The sequence below is a fragment of the Crocodylus porosus genome, unplaced genomic scaffold, assembly GCF_001723895.1.
Source record: "Crocodylus porosus isolate Cpor-Errol unplaced genomic scaffold, CroPor_comp1, whole genome shotgun sequence".
Taxonomy (NCBI): Eukaryota; Metazoa; Chordata; order Crocodylia; family Crocodylidae; genus Crocodylus; species Crocodylus porosus.
Window position 1 is genome coordinate 76,495,235 of NW_017728947.1, and position 17,172 is coordinate 76,512,406.

Below are 17,172 nucleotides of genomic sequence, written 5' to 3' on the forward strand. Positions count from 1 at the left end.
AAAAAAAAAAATGAAACCAGTTAAGCCATCAGCATTTTCAACCGCTGTACAACTTCAGTTCAGTAAGAAAAAAATAATCATCTCACAAAGCTAAAATGGAAACTGTAGCGAGATATTTAAAACAAAGTCAAGTGATGCTTCAGAGCAGCTCTCATGTAGGTAGGCATGGAGAGCATGTACAGGCCTAATAGAAACTCCAGATAAATCCTCTTCTAAATGAGAAGGGTGAGCTGCCCTTTTATCCGTTTCTAGAAGACTTGATTTAATTTTTTAATGGAATGTTTCTGGGCCTGTTTGACTCTTGGCCAACCCTTTATTCTTAAAAAATGTGGAGAGGTCAGCACTTCAATCGTGCTGTTTCTGAAGGGCAGACTTGCATGTTATTGAGCCATGTTCTACCCTTCAGATTAGCTGGAGTCTTTAGGTGAAACGGTGTAGTTAAGAAATCAGAACCACTGCCATGGGGACTATGGGCCAAATTATTGCTTGAATGCCCTTGTGATTAATTAATTACAGATACCCAGATAGATACTAGTCTCATTGGAGATGCTTAGAGTTCTAATGGGCTGTAGTGGATGCTGTGCTGTTAAGGGCTGGCATGTTGCAACATAGCCAATGGCCTTCTGCCCTTGGGTTGGGTTTGAAACTCTGAACCCATAAAAGATGAACTACAAGACACTAGCTGGTGCCTTGGTAATCCTCCTCCCCTGGAGTATGGAGGGGAGAAATATCTTTTAGTGGTGTGTGTGCTTCCAGGCACAGTCTCTGACTTGCTACATTACCAAGTCATTTTGCTGAATGCCTCAGCTTCCCCAGCTGTAAAATGGGACTAATGATGCTAGCCATCATCAGCAGCATTGTGTGTTTGATAGATGTGAAGGTCCATGTAAGTGCTAAATAACTGTTTGACAACATATGACAAGCAGGGATTGGACTACTTTCAGTCCTGGTGTAACTTCATTGACTTCAAATGGAGTTGTGCCCAATGGCCCATGGGGGACAGGCCCTATGAGGAGAGACTGTTCAGCCTGAGCAAAAGAAGGCTGAGAGGTGACTTGATAGATGCCTACAAATATGTCAAGGAAGAACACCAGGACCTAGGTGAATAACATTTCAGAACAGCGCCCTCCCTTTCTCTCCCCTTCCCCCCAGGGAAGACATGGACCAATAGACACAGGCTAGTCAAGGAAAAGTTTCAGCTGGACATAAGCAAAAACTTCTTATCTGTACAGGTAACTAGAATCTGGGACGTGCTTCCAGCAGAGGTGGTGCAGTTGTCATCTCTGAAGGCCTTTAAGAGGAGGCTGGACAGATAACTCGTTGAGCTCATTTGAGCCCAATTACCTCCTGCGCATGGCACTGGACTGGACTTGACTTGATGATCTTATAGGTCCCTTCCTATCCTTCTTTCTATGATTCTATGACTGTTGTGGAGATGTATTGATCCAAGAAATAAATAGTGACCAGGGTGAAAGCTAAGTCACTACTGACCACAAGAAACAAAAAATCTTGAGGTGCTTCCAAATACCAAAACAAAACATGGATTCAGATTATATGTGACAATAAAAAATAATCAGTCTCCTCCTCTTGTGTCATCCATAGTAATAGAATCAGTGACAGCACCGGGGCAGAATATTTCCTTTGAAGCTCTCAGGCTGCTTTCTCTGGTCACACTCCACCCTTATAGGATCTTAAACTTTCCTCTTTTTTTTCCCTTCCACCACAATCCCCTCTCTTCTTGGCTGGTGCAATGAGGGTTTTTCCTTCTCTCTCGATCTGTTTTAAGCACTGTCTGGCATTGTCTGTGAATGCAAGCATTTCTCTTGCTTTTCTTTAGCCAGTGTATTCTTACTCTCCATCTCCACTGCTGTGCAGCGTCCTGTGGGGATGGTCCCCTGCTCTTAACCTGAGAAGTGGCTACATATTACTGTACACATATAGGGCACATGAGTATGCAGACAGAGTTGCCCTGATATGTAGCCAGCTCTCACCTGTGTGTATGCACACCTGTGCATATATACAGTTTGTGATGAACTTGGGAATCCATCAATTGTAGCATCTACAGATGAAAAGCAAAGATTGCTTTAAAAGGTCCAGTAAAAATTCATGCCCTACAATTATTTGTTCTTACATGCCATTCACGTTATAAGCTATTTAAAAAATATTTTAATTAAAAAAAAAAAAGTGTTGGTATACTTTTCATATCCCTTCACCTGTTTAAGCCAAGTAACTTAGTTGTTGTAAATCTAGTCACACACAGGTTTAAGAAGAAGCCTCAATAGTCTGAAAATGTCATATTTTTTTTAGAATCTGAGCTCTCAAGCTCTTCAAAGTCTGGAAGAAATAGCTGAGTGTCTTACTGGGAATCTTTCCTCCCTAGTGGAATAAAACACCCATTTGGCTAAACATCGGTCTTTGGTTGCAGTAACACAGGTGCCCAGCAGAGTCTGAATGTCATGTTTGAAGGAAGTGTCATTTGCCACTTATTTTTCTTCATGGAGAAAAGGGACGTGAATGACTGCAACTTGCAAAGGTTCTTACTATTCCTTGCAGTGAATTGTTTTCTCTTGATAAAAGCATTTGCCAGATCAGCAGAAAATGACATGCTGCCTATCACTGATCAGCTTTTTATACGTTCTAGAGAGCAAAAGGCCAGGAGCTCTGAGTTATAGCCCAGGATTTTTCTCATCTGGAATGTCTGACTACATGAGCTCTTTAGAGAAAACTTGATCAGCTTTAGGACCTGGACAGGTTTCCTTGCCCAGGGGACCAGCCCCTTTCATTCCCTGCTTTATCAGCAGATTTCTCAGTCCTTCCCATTTCACGATATGAATCCTTATGTCTCTCAAACCCTTTATGCTACAGTTGCCGTTCCCAGTAGCGTTCTCTGTTGAGGGTTTTTTCCCTTTAGGTGTGTCATTCTTTCCAAGTTTCCCTCTAGTTTCACCACAGTGTTAGAGATCTCTGTGCCTTAAAACAAGAGCCACAAACTGCCTTATAAGGGATTTGGACAGGGGAAGACCCTCTGGGTCCCATTCTTGGCCCTCACTGCTCCTACAGGATAGTTATTCCAGGACCACATTCTTCTCATAGTTAGAAACCTTTTAACTTGCAGCCTACTTTAATATTCATAGTTCGTTTATAACCATCTTTTATGCCTATATTGTCCTTTAGCTCTAATCCCAGCTCTGATATGCTCTGCCTGTTCAGTATTAGGCAAGTCCCTTTGCCTGTGTTTTTAGTTTGCCTGCCTTAAAATAGTGTTTATGTGCACCTGTCCCCCAGGAAAGCTGTAATGTGGAACAAGGCTTTTTTGGACACATAAAGCCCTGCAGAACTCCACCACTGTAGACTTCTATGCAGATGTACCCAGTGTGTTTTACCTCCTGGTTCATATAGTGCACAACGCACATGTTCTCTACTCTGCCTGGTATTGTGTCTCTCCTACCTTCTCCCTCACCTATGTGGCATCAGACTTCACTTTGGGATCTCTTTGGGATGCCAAAGCAGCTCCAATACTGTGGCTTGCTGTGGTGTTTGTCCACACCTGCTGTTGCCCAGAATGTCTCTTACATGAAAGAGTATGTATGAGCAGGCTCTCGGGGATGGAGTGGAGCACCACTAAACCTCTGCATTATCAAAGCAACAGCTGGGGACAGACCTGAAATGGTAGTTTCTCTCTTAATTTCCTCTTCCTTAAGAGCTATGGTTGTGAAGAGGTTAAATGATAGCAAATGAGGGGCCAGGCTTCTGGGGAATACAGACTGGCTGAGAGTATTGATTGCTTTAGCTTATTGATCCTTCAGGAAGTCATCAGCATGGAAGCAATAGTGCTGTTCTTGCCACTTTGGAGGATTTTGTTCCAAAAGCATCTTTTTGTTTACTGAAGCCAGTGAAGAATGTGCTGCTCCTCTGCTGGCCCTTCCCAGAGAGACTCCAGCCTGGGCAGCCAACCAGCGCAGCAGGGCTTCCCTTCTTGTCTGCCTGATTTTTGAGGGAAGCCTCAGAAGTAGCTTGGTAATGAGGGGCAGGGAGCTTGGTGGGATATTAAAGTTTCTCCCTTGTAGCTCTGTGGTAGCCTCTTACTTCTGGCCAAGAGCTTTGCTTACATTCTCAGTCCTAGGCTTTCAAGCAACTCTGCCAGCACATGCCAGTTATGACTTGCAATAATCCCTGTTGGTCATCCACCCAAGTGATTTTCACTTAAACAAAAAAGGGTTGGATTCTTGTATCTAAAATTAAAAGGTCACTGCACTTACTAGTTGTGGCACTCCTCCTCTGTATACTCTCTTATGTATGCACAAGCATAGTTACTTCATACCCCCTTTATTTTTTTTGAATCACTTGCTAAAGTTATTAAGCATTTTGCTCATACCTAGACAACTTTCCCTAGCTGTATTTGTAGTTTGTAAGTGCTTTTCCCCTCCAACTACTGCAGAATTCTGCACAGAATAGAGACTGAAATCATCCAAAATAAGGTGCTCGTGTTTTTATTCATACCACATATTAGTTTTTCTAAACCAATGTAATTGCTTTATATATTGGGCCTGTATTTCACTCATTTTACTGTTGGTAACTCTCACTATTTTACTGAGATATTTTACTTAAAACCCCATTTCTGGGGGAGGAGTGATTGTGGGAAACTCTGTTGTTAGTATTAAACCTCCCCCACCCAAAGATTCTAGTGCACCTTATTATGGAGAGAGGAAGTGAGAACATTAGGGCTCAAAAACTAGATGACAAATAAAAAGCACCCAACTTTTAAAATCCTCATCATGCTTTTGAGGCCTACCTCATGACATCTGAACACTTGGGTTGCCAATAGTGGGTTTAATACAGTACAAAGTATTGAACCATTACAACATGTTATGCAACCAGTCTGAAACCTATCACAATTCCAAGGTATATTCTGCCACTGCTCCCTTTTTTTTAAAGTTCTCATTATTAAATAATTTCCAGCCTCTGGCTGTGTCTTGCACCAATGGCCTCAGTAGTTGTTGTCATTCTGTCTTGATTTATTTATTCATTTGTATTGGGATCAGGGTCCCCTTGGACTGAGGACTGCATAGTTGCAATAGATGGCCTCAGCCCCAAGGCTCTTACAATCTAATTTAAGGCAAGACACAATTGGAGGGTGTAATTAGTGAAGAGAGAGAGTAGGTGGAGGAAGGTGAGGATAAGGATAAGGGAAACGTGATTGTATTGAATCAATATAAACAAATGTAACCTGTTTTGAGTGCCAGGGGTTTTGGTTGCTGCATGGCTAATTACAGGATACAAAGACTTCTAGTTTGTACAGGGCACCTGCCTACTTCTTTGATTTCTAGTTCTTCTAGCTGCTTTGGTTTTTCTGTTAAGCGGAATGCTTAGCATGCTGTCTGTGTCCTTTTACTGAATCCTTTCATGTGCTACCCCCATTTTTCTACACTCTAGTGCTACCTTTCCTTGTATTAATAGCCTTCTTTGGTGAGAGAAGTATATAAGCCAGCAGTTCGTATGCAAATAACTGAATTATATGTATAGGTGATGTGAGGTCACAGAGTTAAAATATATACATCCCAGGCCTTGTTTTCACTGAATTTTTTGTTTTACTGATACAGTTAGTGTGGTGTGTTTCTACTAGTAAAAGCCTCATGTGCCACACTAGCAGAAAAGTGATGGTGTAGACAAGGCTGCAGGTGGGGAATAAGATGGTGGTTATACACAATCTGTACACACTGTGTGCACCCTAAGTAGAGTTGTTCATCTCTCACTGGTGGCATTGGCTGGACCTCCAGGCAAGGTCACTGGTGGCAAGGGCTGGGCTCTTGCTTGTGTATTTGCAGGACCCATGTATTCTGGAGGCCTCTCTATGTGCATGTCAAGCAGTGGCTCAGAAGTACGATGCAGAGGGCGATTGTGTTCTCTCTGAAGTCTGTGCACAAGTATAGGTTACATGCCAGTCACATTTCCCTGTTCCATATTGCACAGGGCCCTGGTAAGTGTGAAGTCAAGGATTCAGTCACCTGATGGGGTTTAATTCCATCCATGTGTCACATTGCAGAATTGCATGCAAGTGGAGGAACATCAAACAAACTGAACTGTAGTGTGTCATCCCTGTCCTAGCTGGATACTTTTTCCCTCTGATTTTAGGTTTTGTTTTCTGCTTTCTCTCTCCTGTTTGCAGGTGGAGGGAAAGTGACATGGTTCCAATGGGAGTGAATTAACCCATGGAGAGCTAAGCACCAATGCAACTCATCTGCATCTAGTATCTGTACAAGTTCATGCAGAGCAAGCTTGGGTACCTCTTCACTGTATGATGGTTCCATGTAGATATACTTTCTGTGGTGAAGCCTTCAGCCTTTGTTTTTTCTTTTTAGCTGTAGTCCAATCCCAGGTTCTTTGGCATGTGGCAAGAAAGGTAGGTTTCAGGGAGGACAGATGAGCACTAGGGATGTGTGAAATGGGCCCTATTCGATTCAGATTCGGCCCGAATCGGGGACAGTGATTCAATTTTGTTGATTTGGATCACTGTCCCTAATTTGATCAGCTGAATCCGAATCTGAAGAGAATCAGTGATTTGGACATAGACGCAGTTTTAAATGTTTTTTATACATACTGTGAGAGGGGAGGCAAAAGCCCTCCCAACATGTCCCAGGACCCCTCCTGACAAGCCCCGGTACTTACCTCAGGGAAGGAGACAAGCAGCAGCTGCGGGGAAATACCAACACAGGCTCGGGAGTTCCACAGCTTCCTGAGCCTGCGAATCGGTGAGCCCCGGGGGTGGGGCCTCGGAGAAGCGTGGGCTGCTCAAAGAGCAGCTGGGGAGACGCAGGCGGCAGAGCCAGGCAGTGGCCCTGAGTGCGGGGAAGGAAGCTCCAGCATCAGCCAGGCAAGCCTGGCTGTAGGAACAAGGAGTCCAGGCTCTGGGAGTAGAGGATCGCTGGAGAGCCACAGCGGGGAGAAGCAGCTCTTCCTCACAAGCACAGGCGAAGCCACAGCTGCGCCAGAGAGCTCAGGTTCTGCGGTGGGGAGGGGCAATGAGTGACAGGAAAACCCTGCAGGCAGCCCGGTGAAGAGGGAGGAGCAGGCGGCGGCTGCATTGGAGTCTTATAGGGAAGTGGCAAGTACCACCAGGTGGTGGGATCAGGAGTGATTAGCTCCTAGTCAGCTGGGCCCTGGGAAAAATGTGTGGAGAGATGGATGGATTCCTTCTCCCGTCCCAGGGGATTGAGGGGTCCTGGGAGCCAGAATCCCAGGCACCCATCGGCAGACGCTGAACACCTTTTTCAGTTGAGGATTATCCTAAGTTACGGTTAGCCCAGGCCAGGGCAGGTTTAGTTGCCCGGAAGTTGATCTGAAGACCAGGGATTGACTCGAGGGATTGACGGCTGGAAAGACCCGACTCGGGTCGAGGCAGGTAACGCGGATGAGAAGAGATCATCCCAGGGAAGACTACAGGGAGCAGTGTCTTCCCAGGCCGTGGATGTGGTAAGGGTGGGGTAAAGGGAAGATTTAAAGCCCCACAAAGGAAGGCCAGGATCAAGACCCCTTTGGAACCACCAATGGGAACTGCCTCCCCATCAATTAACATCAAAGACGTGGCAGGAAAGTAGGGGCAGCGCCTGAAACCATCTAGGTGGCCCCAGGGTGTGGTCTCATCCTGATGTTTTTAGGGAACAAGGCACTGACCAGAAAGGGGCCGAAGCCTTACAACACCTACCAGTGACACATACCTTGAGGTACCAGGTGTGGTTCATGAACACTGTGATGTTGGGGTAGATGGAGCATCCCACAGGAGCGCATGCTCCGCGGCAAACCCAGAAGTGGACTAGAAGTACTTCCGGTTCACTTCCAGGTCCACCAGGGAGCATGCCGGGGTGCCCCCCTGTGGCCTCCCCCAGCTCAGTGATCAGCCACAGGGGGACCCCAGGTACGCCCCCCAGACCCAGGAAGCACCAGTTGCTGAGCCAGGGAGGAGGTGCAGGAGGGGGCCCCCCATGAGCTCCCCGGCAGACCCGGAAGTGCTTCTGGTCCACTTCCAAGTCTACTGCCAAGCACAGTGGGGACCCCCACCCCCCCACTCCTGTGGGACACTCCATCTGCCCCAGCATCGCAGCACTCATGAGCTGCAGTCCAGCTGCTCACCATGCATTTTACTGTAAAACTTGAAAGTCTTGGGGCTGCTGGGAAAATTCACTTTCATAACCGAGGGTTCAGCTCTGCAGCAAGAAGCCAGTGCTATACTCCTGCTTTACTAGCTGGAGAAGGGTGCTGAAAGGGAGCTGGTTCTGTTGCCTTTTGGGGGCTGGAGAAAAAGTACACTGGTTTTGTGGACTTTAATTCGGAATGGGGGGAAGAAAGGAGGAAGACGGGATGGGTGAAGGTATCTTGGAGTATGGGAAGGTCCTTTTGTTCTTCCCTCTTGCCTTCTAGGTCAGGAATGGTTACAATTTAGTCCCACAAACCTCACTCCAATAAAATGACATTGTGGAGACTTCATTCTGGATCAGATGCAGTTGAAGTACTGTGTCCAGTTCTGGGGACTGCACTTTAGGAGGGATGTGGACCACATTGAGAGGGTCCAGAGAAGGGCCACTCGCATGACCAGGGGGCAAAAGGGCAGGCTCTATGAGGGGAGACTGTGGGACCTGAACCTGTTCAGCCTCCACAAGAGAAGGCTGAGAGGGGATCTGGTGGCCATCTATAAACTGGCCAAGGGGGACCAGCAGGCAGTGGGAGAGTCCCTGTTCCCCCGAGCACTACTGGGAGTAACAAGGAATAATGGCCATAAGTTGACTGAGAGTTGATTCAGGCTGGATATCAGGAAGCACTACTTCACAGTCAGGGAGGCTAGGATCTGGAGCCAACTTCCAAGGGAAGTGGTCTTCACTCCTACCCTGGGGGTCTTCAGAAGGAGACTAGATAGACACCTACCTGGGGTTGTTTGGCCCCAGTACTCTTTCCTGCTGTGGCAGGGGGTCGGACTTGAAGATCTGCTCAGGTCCCTTCTGACCCTACCGACTATGAAACTATGCTGACAAGCCATTTCTCCAGTATGAAGCAACATCTAATGTGGCCTTTCAATGAGAGATGTCTCAGACCTACTGCTCCACACCACAGGATGGGGGGATGTTTCTTGAAATACTTGTGAGCTGTAAGCATTTATGTCCAGCCCTGTATTTGTTACATCTATCACCAGTTCATTGTGAGTGTAGCACTAGCTCCGTCACTAGCAAGAATACAGTTTTTTATCTTCAGATACTCCTCTTCATTGCAGGGAGGGAACTATACTGTAGCAGAGTCTTTCAGGGATGGGGTCAGTGGTTGTCAGCACCACAGTATACCCCCTCCTTTATCCTAAAATAGTATAGGAGCCCCACTGGATCTTCCTTCTTTGTTGTGTTGTGGGTGGGGCTAGAAACCAGCTCTTCTGTATGATGTCCTCCCTGACAAATGCTTCTGTCAGTGATACAGATTCCCTTATTGGATGATAAATGCTTCAGTTGAGACTTGAAAATAAACTACGAAAGGTGTATGCTTAAAATACCATGGGTGTCTGAAGGGGTACCTGTGCTTGTAGATCCACACTCTGGGGACACAGCTGCTTTTCTGTGTGTTACATGTGCAGTTGCCGGTGTTTGTGCACTCAGGTGCCCCGGTGCATTGTTAAAGGTGTTTTGAAAATGGACCATACTCCTGGGAAAAGGTAACCCATGAGCTAAGCCCCCTATATTCTGAAATGCAATACTTCAGAAATTCCCTGGGGTGATCAGTGGTGCATGCTCCATAACTGAATTAAGAGCATGTTTGGGGCATTGCATATCCCTGGTTACCTTTTTACTGTAGGTTTTCCTTTAAAGATTTTGACACTAAGATTACATCTGGTGGGGATGGAATCTGAGATTCCGGTTGATGACAGTTGGGGTAGTTAATGAGATGTTCAAAATGATATGACTCTACACCTGCGCCCAACAGTCTTCCCTAATAGTTGCACTCAGCTGGCATCCTAGGTCAAATGTTGATGATACTTTCTTTAGGGCAGGGATGTGCTCTCTCCTTGGGTTTTTGTACAGTCGTTAGCACTTCTGGGTAATGCCCCTGGCTGGACTCAAGATCAGAATCTCTGACAGTGCTTGATCTCCTCTTACAAACATCAAGGACCTGACATGATGGGCCTGGAGTGGCAAGTGGCCACGTGTGCATCTGCTCTCTATACCCGACCATAAATATCATTCATACCTCTGTTTTCTGAGCCCAGCTGAAATGTAAAGTAAATGTGAATAACTACCGATATGGTAATGTATGGCATAAGTATATGTTTAAGAGAGAATCTTCTGTGGATATGTTTCAAAATGGAAGCAAGCAGAAATTGGTCCTCCTGGTTCTCTGTTCATCTAGGAACCGCTGCAACTTTGTTAAAGTCACATTTCTGGGAGGAAACAACTCAAGCTACTAACTTGACTGTTGGAGTTCATTTCTGGAATGGAGCAGTGTTCCACCAACAGAACAGCTGTCCTGGAAATGGTTACCCACCGAGGTCAGACTTCTGTCTGTGTGTAATCAATGAACACATGCCAGTTAATCCAAATCCTTTCAAGTTCCTTAAACCAGACCACAGCAGTACATAGAGATCTACAGGACTTTGACCTTTCTCCATTCCTTCTCCTATAGTTAAGGAGGATAAACCATGCTCCCATCCCACATTTAAATGTTTCTTAAAGGGAAAGCCTAGAATCTTTTTGAAGCCTTTCTCGATGAGGACTGAAAGCATTTTTTGGTTCCCAAATTTTTATGGTTATATTGTGTTCTCTTAGAACTCTAGTGATGCAGCCAAGTAACTGTGGTACTTTGAATCAGAAATTCAAAATGGAAAGGCCTGTTAGATCATTTAGTCCCTCTGTGCTACAGTGATCCTTAAGGTATCCTATTCTACTAGACCTAGAGGGCAACTGCTGAAATTAGCAGGAGACAGATTCAAAACTAACAAGAGGAAATACTTTTTTTTTATCAAGCACACTGTTAACTTGGGGAACTCATTACCACAGGAGGTTGCACAGGCAGATAATACAGCCAGGTTCAAAAAGGGACTAGACAAATTCATAGGTGATAGATCCATCAATAGCTATTAAATGGAACAGTGATGTATCCTTTGGCATCTCTAATCCAATGATGCTGGATGCCAGGGAGGATATGACAGGGGATAGATCATTTAATCTAGGTATACCCTGTTCAATGCTTTCTCTCTAAAGCATTCATTCCTGTCACTGTCAGAGATAGGATATTTGGGGAGATGGACCATGGGTAGGGCACCTATTATGTTCTAATGCTTTATATGGTTGTAAACACCTCTGCTTCTGCTCCTTCCTGGAGAAAAATTCAGCAGCTTGCTCCAATCTGCTATTAGGGAAAGTTTCCCGATTACTCTATTTGACTTCTCCCTTTTTTAATTTCTTTCCCTTCCTCTTAGTTGGCCTGCCTTGTACAATCTAAACCATTCTTCTCCCCCCTTGCAGTTTTTACTGTTCAGGTATTTTTATAGGTGGATATTTGTCCTCCACCCTGTTAGCTTAGGTGAGCCCTTAGTCCTTTTAGTTTTTAAATCTTGTCTTTGAAGTCAGTTTCTTCAGCCTCTTCCTCATTTGAGCTGCTTTTCTTTTTGAGTTCTCTCCAAGTTTTCTGCAGCTTTGTGATTCCCTTCCTCATCTGGACATGCCAGGTTTAAGCCAGGGTGTAAGGCCAACCACTGGCAGCAATTCTTTACACATAGTAAAATATTTTCTCTCAGACTAGGTAGGGGCTCTGCCAATCTAAAGGACACCATCTGCTCAAGCCCTTCACCTGTGTTATCAGCACCAGTAGAACTCTGGTTGCATTGCTGGCATCTGCAATGGAGATCAACGTCTCCAAGGGTTCAGAGGCCTGGATAGCACGTGCAATCTGTGCTTTCAGCTTCTCCAGTGACTACTGGTTCTTCCCCTCTCCCCAGTCTATGTAAACATGGCTCTTTCATTGGAGTAAATGTAGCTTCTGTTCAAAGTGAGTAGGGAAGACATTCCTCAATGTGCACTAGGCCTTGATAACTAATTTTAAAATGGTCCCTGCCTTACCTATATTTGTAGTATTGTTCCTGTGACACGTGATCAATGAAGCTGAGACAGGTGTGAATGTATTTAGGGTAGATGATGACCTACCCTCTAAAGTAATTTGAACATGCTCATAAACCATCTTTGCTCTATCATAAAAGAGAACCTTATGTGACTCCAACTAATGAAACATTTGGGATGTCCAGTAGATGCATCCTGCACTGTTTAGGGCAGGAAACGGAGCAAAGCAATAGGTCTTTTTCCATCTAAGTTCTCTGACTTTTCAAGTGACAGGAATTGTGAAATTGTATAATCTGTCCCCAGTCATTCTAATGGAATGGTAGATCTGGAAGGACAAAGAATTTAGGTTGACCTCTTCTACTCCAGGAATTTCTTGGCGAGGGAAGCAAGTAATTGACACAAATTGGCTTTTCTGGTACCCGGGGTGCTGGATGAAGGGTTGTGATAGTTCAGGAGGTGAAAGAACATGGCCCTCTAGCATAGTTTTTAGAGGCTGAGGCCCAGAGGAAGAAGTAGATTTGAGATGGGTAACAGAAGGGGAAGTGATGGGATTTGAAAAAGAATCTAGAGTGTGGTGAATCAAAGGGAGGATTCGGAGAACATCAGTATGTGATCTTGGATGACATGGATGACTTGGCAGTGATTAAGATCAATAGAGGGAATATTTTTCAGATATTAGATCAAAATAGTTTGTTTTGGAACTCCACTGTAGTCACTGTGGTTAATTCAGGATTAAATTTGACCCACTGAATTAACAGCTGTAGTGCAACATCCAGAATCTTTTAAGACAACTGAAATAGAAGGCTTTGTCTCCATTGTGTTGTTACAATGCTGGGGCTTCAAGCTTGCCTTGGGCCTCAGGTGTTACCATACTATAAATCTTTACTATAATAATAGAGACAAAAATGGATAGGTGGGAAAAGTACTGGTGCACAGAAATGTAAGGCTATAGAATTAGCTGACTAACCACTATGATCCTACAGTTCAGCTGGCTTTCTCTCCTTTGTAACTCAAAGGAAAGAAAGCTTGTTTGTTTTTAATTTTAGTAATAAGTCTAATTGCTAGCTGGCGCACAGTCAGAAAAGTTTGAGTAAATAGGTTAAAAATACATTTCTCTTTTTAAAATGTTTTCTGCAGAATATCACCAGCCCAATGACATCACTGAATTCAAAACATGGGTAAATTTCACTGGCCAGTTTCCCTGTTGTTTTTAATCTGTATACTGCACAGCATTTAGCACTGTGATATATAAATGCTTTATAGAAGATGAGAGATTAGGCAGGTATTCTCATTGGCATAAACAGGCAGTTTTCCAGGGCAGGGATAGTGGAACGTTTAAGAAATTACCATTACATGAAAACTAGACATGATTCTTCTTAATTGAAGCTGACAGAAGAATAAAAAAGATGATGGATAACATATTCTATAACAGCACTTGTCATCAGTGAATATTTTAGCAGACCAGAAGCAACATACCGTATCCTTGTACATATTGCACTTTTGTAGATGAGTGTTTTCTACAATTTTAAATTGGCAAAAATAAAATAAATTAAGAAATTTCTAAGGCCAAAAAGGGCTGTTGTGATACTGTACGCTGAGCTTCTGCATCACACTGGCTGTAGAATTTCACCAAGTCAGTCTTGCTTCCAGCCCATAACTTCTGCTTGAGTTAAAGTATCTCTTCTAGAGATTCATAGATTGTAAGGTATATCCAGTCATGATTTATAGGCTTAAAGCAATGGGGAATCCAACATAGCCTCAGGTAACTTGTTCCAGTGGTTGGCTACTCCCCCACCCTCTTACTATTTGCAAATGCATTCCTTATTGCTAGTCTGAATTTATTTAGCTTCTGCTACCAGCCATCGGGGCTTCTTACTTTTTCATGCTAGATTAAAGAGCTGCCTCTTGCCCTAGTGTAGGTACTTATAGACTGTGATCATCACCTTTCTGCCTTCTCTTTGATGAACTAAATTGATTGAGCCTCTCAGGTCTGTCCCTGAAAGATGCTGGTTGCTAGGAAATATTGGCTTGGCCTGTTCCCCTCCTTTTAGTTTAGTAGTCCAGAGGTCATGCTGTCCCTTTACTCTAAATGCTGTCTTTTATCTGCACAAAAGTAAAACAAATTAACAAACGTGCAAAAAGTTTAAAAAACTGGTGATGCCCAAAATAAAACTGTTAGCAGTCTAAGTGGGCCTCTTAGTGACAACAGTACACTTGCTTATTGCATCAGTTATAAAAGCTGAGCTCTTAAAACGAGGAAATGGATAGGGAAGGACATCTTAAGATTTATATTGCTCAGAGAATAATTAATATGAGTGTTACTCATATCCATTGAAAAATCCCACCCTGCAAAAAAATAGGAGTCTTTCATCGGTAATTTCACCAGGTGATGAACACTGCACAAAGTTGTGTCTAGAGTTTAGGTCAGTGTCCACTGGGCGACCCCAAGAGGAATAGGATATGTTCACAGCTATTCCCATGCTCTTTGAAAGAAGGGGTAATTGGGAAATAAATGTTCTTGACCCTCTTCAGAGTATTACTTGGCTAGCTCTAGTAGTGGACCTGTGTGCAGATGGCAAGGTTTGTGTGGTGTGGAGCCAGGATTCCGCTTCCTGTGTTTCTATTTGTTCTCGAGAGAGGATTTTTTGGGAAGTCAGTTCCTTCTCCCACACTGCATACCTGCTTCCTATCTGTGAGGCAGACTGCTCTTATGTTGCCATGCGGAGGAGAGGGGTATTTGTGTGCATTTTGCCACCCTTGATACCTGCATTAAGGATAGTTAAAATTTGACCCTATTTATGTATGTGTGAATGATGCATCCTGATCAGGGTTCAGTGTAGGTGCCTGAATGTGTATAGTTTTACCATAAATTGATACTGGTCTTTTTATTGTTTCTATTAAATTAGAGCTTTATTGTTAGGATGGCAGTTATAAATATTTTAAAAGTCTACTCTGTTGATAGATAGATGAATTGAATTGGTGCCATTTCAGACATAATCATATCTTTTAAAATAAAATAGTCATATATTGAATTCAAGGAAATGCAACTTTGTGTTGGAATTGGGGCTAGTATGGAGAAATGTGCCTTTCTTTGCATTTTCTCCAAATATGCAGTGATGTAAATTAGCCTAATGCCACTGAACTCAAAGGAGCTATCTAGCACTTTATGTTCTAAACTATTCCTTTGCTTGGGTGCAGTCTGATATAGATGTATACATTGTTACTATTTATCAACCTTGCAGGTATAGTTACAGGTATAATTAAGGGGGGTTCTTACTACTTTTGCAGTATAAATAGAAGTGAGGGAAGTTTTCTAATCACAGGTGTACTAGGTGGGGTGGAACTGAATGAGACCAATGTAGGAATGATTGCAAGTGGAAATTTGGAACCAACTTGCAACTATGGCATGTCTGCCAGCCCCTGTCCCCCGCACTCTCCCTGAGCCATGAATGCCAGCCTTGGAATGGGGTTTAGTTGTGTACACATCATGGATTAATAGGGTAACACCCCTGCTTTGTACAGCTCTGGTGGGACTTTCAGTTCTGAGCATTGTTATAGCAGAAAGATAGAGGAAAATTGGAGGGTAGGTGGGAGAAGAACAGCAAAAATAATAAGGGAGCTGGAGGGACTGTTTTCCAGAGGAAAGATCAGACGAGCTAAATATGTAGTGCTTGGCTAAGTGATGGCTAAGGGGGAGACGTGAAAACTACCTACAACTGTTTGAAGGATATAAATGGCAGAGCTGAGCAAACAATCAGGAAAACCAGGCTGTGCATTTGAAAGCGATTTTCAGTTTACCCAGGTTTGCCACTCTTGTGTTCACTGTCTGCCAAAATGTTGTTCATGCAATCTTTGTTGAATGAGTTCTCATGAAAAGCACTTTTTTGCTCAAATACTTGATTATTGAATTTTAAAATATGGATTCAGGTCAAACATTTTCAATTTGCTTTGTGTATTATATAAGCCACCAAACTCAGTTAAAACAAACAAGCAAACATAAAACAGTCCCAGGTAACTAACCAGTACGGCATGAATCACTCTTCTAAAGGTCAGATATTCAGTTTGAAAACTTGCTTTTGGTCAGTTTTATTTTGGGGTGTGGTACTGGTTCTGTTTCTTGATGGAATGATTTAAGTAAGGGATCAACACAAAACAGTTGCAAATACTTGCAGTCAGCTTTTTGCAAGAGGTTGCATTCTCTCTCTTTTTTTTTTTGCTGATAGTCAACTTTTATTATGGGTATGATTTGCACCTTGAGCTGTTTGTTTGTTTGTTTTGAATTAAATATGTTTCTTTTAAGCATTGTCAAAACATCTGGGGCCCACAGCAAGAGATAAAGATATAGCTCTAGATAGAGCAAAGAGAGTAGTATAAGGTAGGGCACTTGTTTGCATGTAGGTGGATATAATAAATGGGAGAACGTCACCATTTTTTCTTGGATGCTTCACAAACCAAGAGAAGTGAGGTTGTTTTTTCAAATATTAGTCCTTAAGCTTTAATAATTACCAAGGAGAGAAATCTTTGTTCTTCTAAGGAATGTCACTTGCAGAACTGTGATAAAATTAAGAAAAGTAAAATCCACGTTAGAAAAAAATATTTCCAGAGGTAGAATAATCTTCTGGTGAAAGTTTCTACAAGCATTTACAACCAGTTTGGACAAAGCACCGGGAAACAAGCTGTAGGGAGGGGCTATGCACTGGGGTAATCATTAAATGGACTGTATGATCTGATGGGTCATTTCTATCTCTGACTTTAGAGGCTCTATGAATTTCTAAGTATTTGAATAGTTGTCAGAGAAGGGAAAGGCCTGTTTGGACACGAGGCTTATTTTCGTGTTAATGCAGAATTGATGCATGCTGTCCAGAAAGTGATAGAAATATGTGCTGAGCTCTATAGACACACATGTCAAGAAAATGCATCTCTGGCATGCTCTGTGTGTGTGTGTGTGTGCGCGCGCGTGTGCACTGTACACAAACTGCAGGCATTGACCTATGCAAACACACACCAAATTATAACCCCCCATAAACAAATTAGCATGCTTTAAAAGGTGAAAAGCTCTATAAAATTGTCTGCCCTGTTGTTTATG

General features: G+C 43.4%; 1 protein-coding gene across 5 annotated transcripts in view; it reads left to right on the plus strand.

Annotated features, from left to right (window-relative positions):
• ESRRB (estrogen related receptor beta) overlaps positions 1 to 17,172 on the plus strand; it is a 156,440-nt gene that overhangs the window by 3,438 nt on the left and 135,830 nt on the right. The window contains exons 1-2 of one of the 5 annotated variants that reach the window (XM_019552105.1): positions 2,455 to 2,533; positions 6,167 to 6,280. The exons of 1 other annotated variant lie outside the window; for it this stretch is intronic. In XM_019552105.1, coding sequence (XP_019407650.1) covers positions 6,264 to 6,280 — 17 coding nt within the window. In that variant the 5' untranslated portion in view covers positions 2,455 to 2,533; positions 6,167 to 6,263. Of the gene's footprint in view, positions 1 to 2,307; positions 2,534 to 6,166; positions 6,345 to 17,172 lie in introns of those variants that run through there. 3 more of the 5 variants (XM_019552103.1, XM_019552108.1, XM_019552104.1) reach the window with 3 other exon arrangements.